At 43.0% G+C, this 14,593-nt stretch overlaps 1 protein-coding gene across 1 annotated transcript in view; it reads right to left on the bottom strand.

Moving 5' to 3' along the window:
- The window catches only part of LOC119373941 (uncharacterized), a 72,456-nt gene that overhangs the window by 37,512 nt on the left and 20,351 nt on the right, over positions 1-14,593 (bottom strand). The window contains exon 2 of the mRNA XM_037644003.2: positions 223-359. Coding sequence (XP_037499931.1) covers positions 223-359 — 137 coding nt within the window. The remainder of the gene's footprint in view (positions 1-222; positions 360-14,593) is intronic.

Below are 14,593 nucleotides of genomic sequence, written 5' to 3'. Positions count from 1 at the left end.
TTCGCCTTAGGTGAGTCCGTAAGGGACCCTCTCAGTTTTTTTAATGAAAACATTTCGCTATTGCTTTATCGGTTACCCGAGTGCAAATATATGTATTTCTTTATTTGTATGCCAGCGGTTCCTCCTTGCTTTTCATATGTTTTCATCTTCAATAGAATCCTGGCTCACTGCTGAAAATGACTCCGGTTCTTCTCAGTGCATGGAAAAAAGCGAAATACTTACTTGTGATAACCGACGTAGTACGACCGATTGAATGAATAATTTTCCTCCGTTAGCTCCTGCTTCTGGTCTACCTTGCACAGTATTGTTGTATTCTCTGTTGAATTATATGTCCATATTGGATCGGTTGTGTTTACAAACTGCAACCAATTGCAAACAGAAGCAATTATGATACAATCCTTAATCACGTCATATTGTATTATTCACCGTCTATCCGTTAGAATTTGTGGGAGTCGAGTTCATGCAAAGCAGGATTATTCATTCCATCCATGACGATTTTTGGCTCACCAACAACGCCAGTGTCGACGGCACAGGAGTTTCTGCGACACGTGTTCCCTAATTATATCGCTATAACGATGTCAAAGTTTATTCTAGGCGTTCCAGAGTTAATACAGTATGAAATAATTGTGGCACAGCCGCATTACACGGGCCGTGCTAGTCTGGTATTCGCCACACGTCACTGAGGGAAAGAGCATCGTGACGTACGTGACAGGTGTGCCCCGTTAATAATGTCGTAACCTGTTATTTGTGTTAGTCATTCACTAAATTTTTCATAAGCGAATTTTGGTACATACGAAGTTAAGGTTAAGAAGACGACCAGTAGAGCGGCCAGTTTAGATAGATAGATAGATAGATAGATAGATAGATAGATAGATAGATAGATAGATAGATAGATAGATAGATAGATAGATAGATAGATAGATAGATAGATAGATAGATAGATAGATAGATAGATAGATAGATAGATAGATAGATAGATAGATAGATAGATAGATAGGAATGGGCAAGGTGCATTTGATTCGCTAAAATGCTTCGAATTCACGAACGATTGTCCGATGCGCGCGTTCTGGGTTGTTTATGCAGTATATGAAGTGAATAAATACAGTCTGTGTGGACGAGACTGTATTAAAGCGAAATACATTAAAGCAACAAATTGAAATAAAGCTTACTTTCGTCTGGTCATTTATGACTTCCGAAATAGAAGCAGGAAACGATAAAAGTATGCTTGCCATACTACACCTGCTCCCAAAAAAAAACGCCAGGCCTGCGCGGAAAGCGCTGCACCGTCACAGCGAAAGCTGGAAGAGCGGCATTTCTAGAGCCCGTTGTAAACTCTCTTGGGGCTACTAATACAAGTACACTAAGGTACTAACTACGCTATAAATCACAATATTTGTGAAGTTGGGAAGCACCTACAACGCCATTATTCATCATTGTGCGCAGAAGCGAAGTTCCAGCTACGCATCTGTAAGGCATTATGTGCACTTTGTTTAAGTGACGACTAATGACGATGAAGAATTGTGGCTCAGCCCTTTGTAATGGGTTGGAAGCTTTAAACGGCTTCCCAGTTACGTAATTCGCATTATGTGACGCCCGGTCGCTATTTCACTCTCCCACCATGCAATACAACATACGTTGACGTGAGAATGAGAGACAGAGAGAGGAGAGAACAACTTTATTGAGACCCTGAGGAAATGGATGATGGGCTTATGGGCTTCCTTGACAACCAATGCAAGTGCACTTGCGAGGAATCCCCTACGCTATAACTCATCATAATTGCTGTGAAGTAGGGAAACAGCCACTATGCCATCTTTCGTCATTCAACGGAGAGCCGTGGTACCCGCTAAACATATGTAAGGCATTATGAGCACCTTATTTGTGTTGTGCTTGGTGACGATGAAGAATTATTGCAGAGCCCCTTGTAATGGATTGGAAGCATCCAACAGCCCACATATTGCGCAATGCGCATTGTGTGACGCCTGGTTACAGAATTCGCGTTGTGTGGTGCGTGGTTGTTATTTCACTCTTCTACCACACTAAAATATATATTTTAATGTGGTTCCTTGTGGACATGAAGCCTGTATAGCGTCTTCTTGCAAGGCAGTTCCAAGCACCGGCATGGAAATGTTTTGTTATTTCGTTTTTTTTTCTTATTTCTAGCGATACTGGTTGCGGAGACCGGCGGCGGCGGCGGACCACTACGGCGCTAAAAACGGCCGTTGAATTGATCTCATAACAGCTTTCGCTGTAAAAGGAGGTGTCACCCAATCGCGAATGAAGGTATACTGTCAATAAACAACACGGAAAAAAAGGGTTTCGAAAACAGAACCTTCTGTTCCATTTAGCGTACAAAGGAAGCCACCCTGAACAACGGCTTTAGTCAGTGGCGTACTAACTCGTTCGCGAGTCGGGGGCTGGCGTGGCTCACACTGTCCGCCGTATATATATATATATATATATATATATATATATATATATATATATATATATATAAACAATAAAATGCTAACAAAGGACCCGGAAGTAAAAGTTGAAAAAAATCAAGCACGTAGGAAAAATTGTTCAGTAAAGGACTGACGTTTCGGCCGCGGGACCGGCCTTCGTCGGAGTGATGCGAACATGCGACGGTACCGCAATATAAAATGCGCAGTGACGTATCATAGCGCTGTTATTGGCTGACAAGCGGTTGTTAAAAGCACGTGGGGAAACGGTGCGCGTGATAGGACAAGAAAAAACGAGAATACACGCGTACGTACTTGCGCAAGACAAAACGAATAAAAGAGTAAAAAATGATTAACAATGAGTAAAACATGATGAAGCCACATAACGCGTGAGTCACCGGCACAAACATCAATAGCACGTCATAGGTACAACTGCGAGCAAGTTATCGATGAACATAAACGCGGGTGTAACATCTTGTCATGATCCGACAAAGCTCAAACAGGGAACTAATCTATCTGCGTGAAAGCATAGCGGCAATAATAGCGGGGGTAGTCAAGAATGTTTAGGAAACTAAATGGGTAAAAATGAAAGTTTGCCAGCGCTTTCATTCATACCACACGTGACGGTTTGTTATTATGAATAAAACGGATTATATAAGCGAAGCCCATAGACAGCTTAACAATCCGCTTTTTTATAAGCACTTAGACTATGATCCCACTGAAGAGTTTAAAGCAGTTGTCCAAGATACCGTCAACGATCTCGTAAAAGATAATCAATTAGGCGACAAGGCAGTACGCTCCCTCGTCCCGCTCAGTCCCGTCCCTGGCAGGTTCTACTTGCTGCCCAAAATACATAAAGAAAACTGTCCTGGACGCCCCATTGTTTCGGGCATTGGCACTGTCACGGAGCAACTTTCCCGCTACGTTGATGTAATAATCAGTAGCCTTCCATGTAAATTCTCGTCCTATCTTAAAGACACAAATCATTTTTTGTTGGACATTGATGAACTCGTGATACCAGACAATTCCGTGCTCGTGACATTAGATGTGGTTTCACTGTATACCAATATACCCCATAGCGATGGCATCAAGGCAGTAATTCAAGCGTACGAAGAACTGTCTGATGAAAAGCCCATTGGAAGTGATACATTAGCTACCTTATTGAAATTAATCTTACAGCTTAATAATTTTGAATTTGATGGCTCCCACTACCTTCAAGTAAGTGGAACATCAATGGGCACTCGCATTGGACCTAATTACGCTAGCCTTTTCATGTCTGTTCTGGAAAATGACTTTTTAAGAAATCGCGCGTTAAAGCCTCTTTATTATAAGCGATTTATAGATGACATCTTTTTGATCTGGCCCCATGGTGAAAATGAACTTTTATCTTTTATAGCTGATTTCAACACTGTTCACCAATCTATTTCGTTTTCGCATGATTACTCTCGTTCTACCGTTAACTTTCTGGACGTCACAGTTTGCATCTCTGACAACAAGCTAACCACTAGGCTTTACAGGAAACCTACAGATAGGCACCGTTATCTTCACTTTAAACGTTCGCATGTAAAACATTGGAAAACCAGTATACCGTACAGTCAGGCGCTCCGCTTTAAGAGAATTTGCTCTGAGCAGTCAGACTTTTATGCAAACTGCGTACAACTCCGTGAATCTTTGATTCAGCAGCAATACCCACCCCGCATTGTTGAGGATGCCGTCAGAAGAGCCGATGCGCTGAATCGCAAGGATTTGTTCAGCGCTAAAAAGCAACCATCCGTTCAGGCACAAAGTAATTTAGTTCTAACACACTCAGCATCGGTGCCAAACGTTTCCTCAATACTCAAAAAACATTTCAACATACTAGCGCAGAGTGCCCATCTTAAAGTAATCTTTCCATTGCCACCTCGGGTAGTCTTCAGACGGTCTCGCAATCTGCATGACATCCTAACTTCATCTAAAACAAGGGTTCCCGATAATGTCGGTTGCCAACCTTGCAAAAAACCACGATGCAAGGTTTGCGCGCATATGACGACGTCACACATTGCTAAAAGCACTGCTTCTGATTTCTTCTATAAAATTAAAGGAAATTTTACGTGTGACACTTACAATTGCATCTATTTGCTCGAATGTTCCGTCTGCAAATTACAGTACATTGGACAAACCGAAACGCCCTTCAGATATCGGTTCAACAACCACAAGTGTCATGCTGCCACCATTCCTAACCTTCCGCTATCAAAACACGTGCACATTCCGGGCCACTCATTTGATAATATTACAGCTACAATCCTTCAATCTGGTTTCCGTTCCCACCACGAAAGAGAGCTTCGAGAATCGTATTTAATCTATAAGTTTAAAGCCGTCACGTGTGGTATGAATGAAAGCGCTGGCAAACTTTCATTTTTACCCATTTAGTTTCCTAAACATTCTTGACTACCCCCGCTATTATTGCCGCTATGCTTTCACGCAGATAGATTAGTTCCCTGTTTGAGCTTTGTCGGATCATGACAAGATGTTACACCCGCGTTTATGTTCATCGATAACTTGCTCGCAGTTGTACCTATGACGTGCTATTGATGTTTGTGCCGGTGACTCACGCGTTATGTGGCTTCATCATGTTTTACTCATTGTTAATCATTTTTTACTCTTTTATTCGTTTTGTCTTGCGCAAGTACGTACGCGTGTATTCTCGTTTTTTCTTGTCCTATCACGCGCACCGTTTCCCCACGTGCTTTTAACAACCGCTTGTCAGCCAATAACAGCGCTATGATACGTCACTGCGCATTTTATATTGCGGTACCGTCGCATGTTCGCATCACTCCGACGAAGGCCGGTCCCGCGGCCGAAACGTCAGTCCTTTACTGAACAATTTTTCCTACGTGCTTGATTTTTTTCAACTATATATATATATATATATATATATATATATATATATATATATATATATATATATATATATATATATATAATTGATTTGAGGCGATTTATCATATTCATAGAGCTGATCAGATGACTTTGTTTTAAATCAAGAAAGAATCTGCACAGACAGATTGTACAGGCTGGGCCGCCCTATACCGCGACAACAAAGCAGTGTTTAATAACATTTTTGAAATATTACTGTGAAGTTTAAAAAATACGCCCAAATTTAACCTGATCCATTTAACCTGAGCATTCCATCAGAAAACTTCCCAGTCTTAGTTTGGCATTGCAGATACGATCAGTATGAGGAACCTGCTGTGACTCTAATGCCTTAAATTCTCACTTATTAAACAAAACATGTGGCTGACAAAGCAAGGTACTTCGCAGAAGTGTTTCAGGATAAGCCGAGTGCCAATTTCTTTGCTGTTAGAGCCCTCTAATCATGGGTCGGCAAAAAATGTGCAGATCACTCAGACTCACTCACGAAACATATCTTGCCCTTAGGGCTCACTCAGACTCACCAAACTTTTCCTCATCCGGACTCACTCGGACTCAGACTCACCAAAATATAATTCACTCGGACTCACTCAGACTCAGATTGAGCCGTGAGTCTGGGTCTGAGTGAGTCGACTCATGAGTCCGTTAGCCTATAATTAGCTTTTTCTGCCATTGTGTCAGTATTCTTTAACACCAATGTATCGCATAATTGGTCCTCTACATATTAGCCCCTTTTGACCTCGTACCCTCAAATACCCGTTATCAGAGTTTTCAGTTTAATAAGGACCTTTTTATTGAAAGGTGACTCACACGATGTATTTTAATCAATAACTTCCCACAAAAAGGTTTGCGAGGAAGGTCAAGGCACCTCCTCCCCCTTCCTCTCCGCAACTCACGCCTCTGACCAATAAATATTGAGTTGACGTATGAACGATAGCGCGTTGAAGCATGTGTGAGTATACGTGAGTATAAACGTGAGCCGACATAAGGCTGATGGAAATGCTGAAGTTGAGTAAATACGGCTCTAATATGAATTCTTAATTTCTTAAGAAGAAGACCAAGTTCAGTCGATTAATACTTAAGCAAACCACATTGAGCTGGTTGTGTGTAGTTATAAGATTATAAATGACTACGAATTTATATGCTGGGTGTCGTTCCTTGCCCTCCTACTTTTTCCAGCTTGGGTGGGGGGTAGACCGAAAAGCGATGAAGCGGCCCCACTACTCCCATCCGGTTCCTCTAAGTAAATCGCCTACTTAAAATATGTAAGCCCAAATTTTCCGTGAAAAAATGTGGGCGATTATATCGTTAAACTACCCCGCATTGTGTCCTTCTGTATAGGTTGTTAGCTGTTAATGATTGGTCGAAATTTTCTGGGGCATGCTCACAACACCTGCTCGTAAAACGACTCAACAAATGACGCGTAAATGATCCACCGCGTAATTACCACGTACGCATGAGTGCTTAAAAACATAATAATAATGAACTATTTTCAATACGGCGTATTGTTTGTCATTGGTTCTTCACAATTCGTCAAAAATTTTCAATGTGCCATACAATCGCCTCCCTGTTACGCGACGTCACAAGTCTGCGAAAGCTTGCGGCGTTAAAATGAAGTGTGCACAATAAGCAGCACGTTACTGTGCTGAACAATAACTCATTTTTTTTCGGAATAGCCAGACAGTGTCTCTTTCTGAACGTAATTTGAGAAGGCTGCCCGCCAATCTGATTGGCAGCGGCTGCTTTTAGCAGCGGGCAAGATGGATTCATATGTGGATGATAGATACTTTCACTTGTAGTATAACGATGCTGAGCCGTTTTTGCGCGTGTACAACTCTCTGTGAACTCATCGTTGCTGACAAAGAGGTAGAGAGAGAAATAAACAATATTAGGAACAGACACAAGCCTTTGCAGGTAGGCAGCCTTCTTAGTCCATAAAACCGTGGACGCTGATCATCTCCTTGGTGAGGTAGATCAAGTAACGGGGCAAACTTGAACGCTAGGCTTCTCAATGTGCTCGAGTTCACTGCCTTGTTACAAGCCGCCACGACCGCTGCAAGCTACCGTATGATAAGCCAAGTGAAGCACCCTAATCGGAGACTGAAATGGGAATCTATTTTAGCTGTCCTGGGTAGGCACAACTAAAATACTGGACACTCCTGCACACTGATCAACTCACAGCAACTAGAATATGGAGCAGTGGCGATGCTATTCGTTTTCAAAGAAAGAAACTGAATTTCGTGAAAAAGGAGAGCGCTTGATCGGGCTATAAGACGTTTGCTGGTTCTCGGCCTTATTTGCGTCGCGCATTACAAAAATTTCAGGCCAGGCAGGACAAAATGAAGTCATGACAGATTGCTGTAATATTATAGAACCCCTGCTGAGCGATAGCCTGCTCCGCAATGCTCGAGCGCAAGACGCACAAGCGTGGAATAGGGAGCCTGCACCGCAGGTAGCCTACAGTGCGTGGTCATGACATACGGAGGACAGTCGTCCCAGCAAAATCGTAGGACAAATTTTATTACAAAACCATGTTATTGCTGCGTTCAAGTAAAATTTTGCCTGACGTGTTAGTTTCCCAGTGTGCAGCCGACAATAACCACTGTCGAAAGTCGGGGGCTCCGCCTCCCCAACATTTCTCAGCGGGGTAGGGGGGGGGGGGGGGTTAGCACCCGCCTTGCCCCCCCCCCCCCGGTAGATGCGCCTATGGCTTTAGTATAGAAACGCCTTTATAATGTTAATGCTTCGCATAAGAGTATAGCTTGTGCGATTTCAACCTGTATTAAAAAACACATAATCCAAAGTTTTCTAGGAACTTACGACATCGATTTAGCTTGAAGTTTGAAAACGCGGACAAGTGTACCTGTAGAAGCATCAGGCTAGTGCGCAATACTTATAATTTCCGTCTTGGCGTTTATAGATATGATGACCAAAATAAGGAACGCGCACGAGTGCCATGGCACGGTTGATAAATAAAATAAAGGCGCGGCGAGCTGCGTTGCGCCGAAACGGTGACGCGGTCCTAGCTCGTTGCGCGCCCGCCACAGCGCCGCCGCTCGGGGGGCCAGCTGCTGACTAGAAGTCCTTCCACAGACGCGTCGGTACGCGCGATACGGACTCTAATCAGCCTCTTAATAATGCGTTTACTAGTTACGCACTTCAGGTGGAATATTTGTCATTTTTTGAAGTACCCACTCTGTATACGACAGATGTGAACAGGAGGCAACCGGTGTGGAAATTCATTGTGTAGTGGGCGTCATTACTCTCTCGGACGAATGACCCAGTCGCGTGATGCCTTGAAAGGTAATGCACTTCTATCGAGAGATTTCGCCTGCAACATTCTATCGTCATTTTCAAGGCGAAAGCCTTAGAGGTCTTGCGCAAACGTGGCCTTGAACGAAAAGCTCGGCAACGAGACGAAACAGCCCAAAAATATCTGGTGAGCACGCGAGACGGACGCTCGCTTCTTGTTTGCGAAAGAGTGAAACCGAGACGAAAAACGCGACGTTCGGCTAGCAGCATATGATGTCATGGAAAGCTTCCACAATGCGACGCCGGCTGCATGGAGAGTATAAAAAGCTACGCATATCGCGGTATACTGGCTGTTATGGAAGGTGCTGAGGCAGGGCTTAGGGAATATCTGATTGGACAAAGTATACAACGGCAGTGAAGACTCGACAAATACAAAATCAGGCATGGCGAGCTAAACAGCTCTTCGTATTCTGGCTGGCATTTCATTTTTTTAATGGAAGGGTTTCCAGGCTTTCTCCTTATAGTCGCCTCCGCGACAGTGTAAGTGACCCTGGGAATATTTATTTACTTCATGGGAACACATGCGTCTGCTAATTGAAAACTACAGAAAATACTAGGATCCAGGCTCCCGTGCAATGCAACAACTCAATTGAACTCAAACAACGTCTGGGTATGATGAATTATTGTCAGTAGACTAGAATTTTTTATGAAGACCAGACAGTTAGTGACGCTGGAGCCTATCTCAGGAGGGCAATCGAAAGGCCCGTGCCCCATTTCACCCGAAATCCTTCTTTTTTTCTCGCTTTGAAGTATCTTACAAATGTTTCTATGGAGCATGTGCCCCCAGCTGTTCCCCTCGTCCCGAGGCTTGTCATGAAGATCACGTTGATAACCTCCCTCTGCTCTTCCTTAAGCGGCAGAGTAAACTTAATAGGCCACTCAATTGCTTCAATGCGTCTTAACGGTGACGCATGCAGCGCAAGCGCTGGAACATCAGTTTAACCCAGAATCAAATTTGATTGTAAAAGAAGCTTGTCCTTACAAAAAATAGCATAGAAAACAAGGTAATTTGGCCGAAGACTAAAGTACTACGCGATAATTTAGATATGGTCGATATAATCACAGTAAAAAAATGCGCACAATCGGCCACATACATAAATGTGAAAAATCCAACCCAACTATGGTTTGTTTCAACCGTTTCATAACCAAATGAGCAATTATATAACTAGTGAATCAGTTAGAGACCACAATACAAAAGTAGATCATGCACAATTTGTTACATATAGTTAGATTAGTGGGCTATATCTTTTTTTAATTCTTTAGTAAATTAGTCTAGTATCATTACTTAAAAAAGAAATGCACTGAAATATGGAAAGAAAGCTATCAGACGTATTGTTCGTGTGTCGTAATTGTTACTTTAGGAAAGATGAGCTTTTTCTTAACAGCGGATATAGTGCAGATAGGTATGTATAATGAATGTGTTTTGATGAAAGAAACAATGTATCAGTCGGAGCTTAAATACTCGGAAACTTGGATTGCATTCTATAATTTCGACCACTAAAAGGATAGTGAGGAGCGCTAATTCTGAATCCCATTACAAGGAAAAGTTTAGAGGTCTTCCACCTAAACAAATGATAAGACTTGTGTCAATGAAACATTTTACGCCTAACACACGTCAAAAAGCGCTTTGACGAATGTAGTCGCATGCAATCGAAATCGAAAACACTATTTTGTTTCTTTGCTTCTCATTCCTCGCTGCGGTTGTTCTCATTTCTTCTTTGTACTATGCAGTATGTGCAGGTGAAAACTAGGTGGCCTAATAATGCAGTTGCTAATAGCACTTGTCCCGTACATTTTGTTTTCTGTTCGCCGTAATTGTAGCTCCTCGTATTACATTAGAGTTGTTGTCAGCAGCCTTCTGACCTAGGTATGCTGGTCCGTCATAATGTTGGCGCTGACGATTGGCCGACTAGTAGGCACTATGGCGGAAAGCGGTTGCAGTTTAAGATAAGGCAACAGAGTTCTTCACCTTGCGTATTCTTGTTCCTTCAAAATAGCGACGAAAATGATCTCTTTGGAGATAACTTAAAGCAAATAAAAATTAAAGTTATAATACGCTATGACTAGATGCATGCTTATATGGTAATTGCAGGCCCAGTGAATTTTGCAAAGCACTTATAATGCACAACGCTGCGAAGCTTGACGATATTGTTGCAACGTCGGAAGAACTGGAATTGACGAAATAGAAGTAGAACAGTGTGCTGTAATGCCGAAAAGGCAGGTCCACCAACAAATACCGACGCGTAAGAGAAATCATTAACCTTACTGGACGCTGACCAGATAAAATAGCGTGCTAGATTCTTAGCAAATCTTGCCGCACTGATTGTACCATCGACGCAGGCGGTGCTCAAATTCTTGAAGACACTGGACTTGCATCGGCGGTTATACAGCAATGGTGATACCGTGACTGTGCGGAGTGCGAGTTTGAGCCTGTGTGCACCCCCCTCTCTATTTCTCTCCTTCTTTGGCTTTCAAGCTCACCCATTACTTTCCTCAGCATACCATATCAGTGTTTCTACAGTGCTTAACATCCCCGCCTTTCCTTTCTCTCCTGTTCCTTCCTTCTCTACCACAGTGATAAAATAATACTCAAGCATTTCATTCGCTGAACAGCAACATTGTCAAAACAAGTGCATCTAAATTCAGTGAAGTCTTTTTTTCGAGTCCTTCATTTTCACCGATTTTTGCATCTCCACACTTGTAATAAGAGGAGGTCCCCCTGGCAGTTCTTACTTTGGTACTTCCTTGTGTATTCGATATACTTTGTGATAAAAAAATTCACCGATGATTACGATACTACCTAATGCGAATTCCTAGCGCAGCTTCGTGTTGGGGCCATGTCAACTGTGCTTAAAGTTTAGGGTTTCCGCAATCGTAGCAATGTAACATTTGTTACATCTCGCCACAAAAACTTCCAGCGCTTGAGTGCTACGCGTTCACTCTTTTTCGTCCTCGTTGGCTTTATCGGTTACGCCGACGTCGACGGCGACGCCGCTTAACACAGGAACGGGCGCCTAAGAACTGCGCTTTAAAACGCCAGGCCTGCGCAGAACGCGCAGCACAGTCCTATCGAAAGCTGGAAGACCGGCCTTTCTATAGCCCGTTCTAAGCTCTCTTGGGGAGGCTAATACAGTTACACATGCAAGCTATCCACTATGCCATAAATAATAATTTTTGTTAAGTGCGACAGCATCCACTACGCCATTATTCGTCTATCTGCGGATGAGCGAGGTCCCTGCTGCATTAAGCTGATGACGGTGGACAATTATGACTGAGCACTTTGCAGTGGGTGGGAAGCACTGAACTATACACTCGTTGCGCAATTAACATTGTGTGATGAGAGGTTATTTTGCTTTTCTACCACGCTATATTAACTTGGTCAACGCGATTCCTTGCCCGACATCACGCCTGTATTGGCTTTTCTTGCGAATGTGTTTCGAAAGCGCCTTAGTTACCTAATTCTTTTTCTTTATTTCCCGGCATGTGTTCCTGAGGAATTACAGTTGTTGGGGTTCTTAAAAGAAATTGTTAATGCTGACAACATTTTGAAAGACAAATTTACATTAGTGTATTTACATAATATTCACAGAACAATGCTAACCGCAGCTCTTGTGAACAACCTTTCCCCAGAACCTGTTTACCGACTGCCATATTTGATTTTGCCTGGTCATGATATATTATTCCGTGTACGTAGAGTGTGTATATCGCCAATGGTGAAAACGTTGTTTTCTAAACTGCACACATCCACTCTCCCAGTGAAGACATGGCTCAATAAAAAAGCAATATATGTGCTCTGGGCTGTAAATTGTAGACTGTGAAATCAAGCTGAGAGGATAGAGCATTGTTTTATCCATTGACGCGACGCATATTATTTCTGGAACATTCTAAAGAGAAGAATCAGAAAAGACCTTCCTGTTACATCTCGTGATATTAGGTTCCTCGCTTTCGAAAAGATCCCCACCAATAATACACCATAATATTTGTTTATGTAATTAGGACTTTATTCGTTATGGAAAAGTCGCATGATCGACAGACACGCCGAGCAGCCACGATCGACGAGGTTTGTCTTCTGAGAAGAAGCAGCTTAAGTGCGCAGTGTTGTTGAGATTTTTGAGCCTGTTACGGAGTGGCTTGCAATCATCATCATCATCATCATCATCATCATCATCATCATCAGCCTGTCTACGCCCACTGCAGGGCAAAGGCCTCTCCCATGTTCCGCCAATCAACCCGGTCCTGTGCTTTCTGCTGCCACGTTATACCTACAAACTTCTTAATCTCATCTACCCGCATAATTTTCTGTCGCCCCCTCACGCGTTTGCCATCTCTTGGAATCCAGTCAGTTACCCTTAATGACCACCCGTTATCCTGCCGACGTGCTACATGCCCGGCCCATATCCATTTCTTCTTCTTGATTTCAACTATGGTGTCCTTAACCCCCGTTTGTTCCCTGACCCACTCTGCTCTCTTCCTGTCTCTTAAGGTTACACCTATCATTTTCCTTTCCATCGCTCGCTGCGTCGTCCTCAATTTAAGTTGAACCCTCTTTGTAAGTCTCCAGGTTTCTGCTCCGTAGGTAAGTACCGGCAAGATGCAGTTGTTATATACCTTACTCTTGAGGGACAGTGGTAGATTACCATTCATGATTTGATAATGCTTGCCGAATGAGCCCCATCCCATCCTTATTCTTCTAGTTATTTCACTCTCATGGTTCGGCTCCGCGGTTACTACCTGTCCTAAGTAGACGTACTCCTTTACAACTTCCACTGTCTCGCCACCTATCGCAAAGCGCTGTTCTCTGCCAAGATTGTTCCACATTACTTTAGTTTTATGCATATTAATGTTCAGACCTACTCTTCTACTTTCCGTATCCAGTTGAGTAATCATGAGCTGTAATTCGTCTCCTGCGTTACTCATCAATGCAATGTCATCAGCGAATCGCAGGTTACTGAGATACTCTCCATGAACTCTTATCCCTAATTCTTCCCAATCTAGGGCCCTGAAAACCTCCTGTAAACACACGGTGAATAGCATTGGAGAGATCGTGTCTTCCTGCCGTACGCCCTTCTTTATTGGGATTCTGTCGCTTTCTTTATGAAGGATGGCTGTGGATCCGCTGTAGATTTCTTCCATTATGTTTATATAGGCTTCGTCGATGCCCCGATTCCGCAGTGCCTGCATGACTGCTGATGTCTCCACCGAATCAAATGCCTTCTCGTAATCTATGAAGGCTAAGTATAGGGGTTGGTTGTATTCCGCGCATTTCTCTATCACCTGATTGATAGTACCAATATGGTCTATTGTTTAGCAGCCTGTAGGAAATCCTGCCTGGTCCCTTGGTTGATTGAACTCTAATGTCGTATTAATTCTGTTAGCAATTACTTTTGTAAATAGCTTGTAGACAACGGACAGTAAGCTTATGGGCCTGTAATTTTTCAGGTCCTTGACGTCCCCTTTCTTATGGATCAAGATGATGTTGACATTCTTCCAAGATTCTGGTACCCTCCCCCTCGAGAGACACTTTGTATACAGGGTGGCCAGTTTTCCTAACATAACCTCTCCACCGTCTTTCAACAGGTCTGATGTTACCTGATCCTCACCAGCTGCTTTGCCTCTTTGCATTCCCTCTAGGGCTTTCTTTGCTTCTCCTGTCAATACTGGTGGGATGTCGGATTCCTCTGCGCTATTACTGCTTCTTACGTTATCATCCTGACTGTCTCGGCTGCTGTACAGATCTCTGTACAACTCTTCCGCTACCTCAACTATTCTATCCATATTGTTTGTGACCTTGCCTTCCTTGCCCCTTAATGCATACATCTGATTTTTGCCTACGCACAGTTTTGTCTTCATAGCTTTGACACTTCTTCCGTTCTTTAGAGCATGCTCAATTCTCTCCATAATATACTTTCTTATGTCGGCTACTTTACGCC

The sequence above is a fragment of the Rhipicephalus sanguineus genome, chromosome 11, assembly GCF_013339695.2.
Source record: "Rhipicephalus sanguineus isolate Rsan-2018 chromosome 11, BIME_Rsan_1.4, whole genome shotgun sequence".
Classification (NCBI taxonomy): Eukaryota; Metazoa; Arthropoda; class Arachnida; order Ixodida; family Ixodidae; genus Rhipicephalus; species Rhipicephalus sanguineus.
The sequence above is the reverse complement of the archived record's forward strand: the minus strand, read 5'-3'. Positions and strand labels throughout refer to the sequence as shown.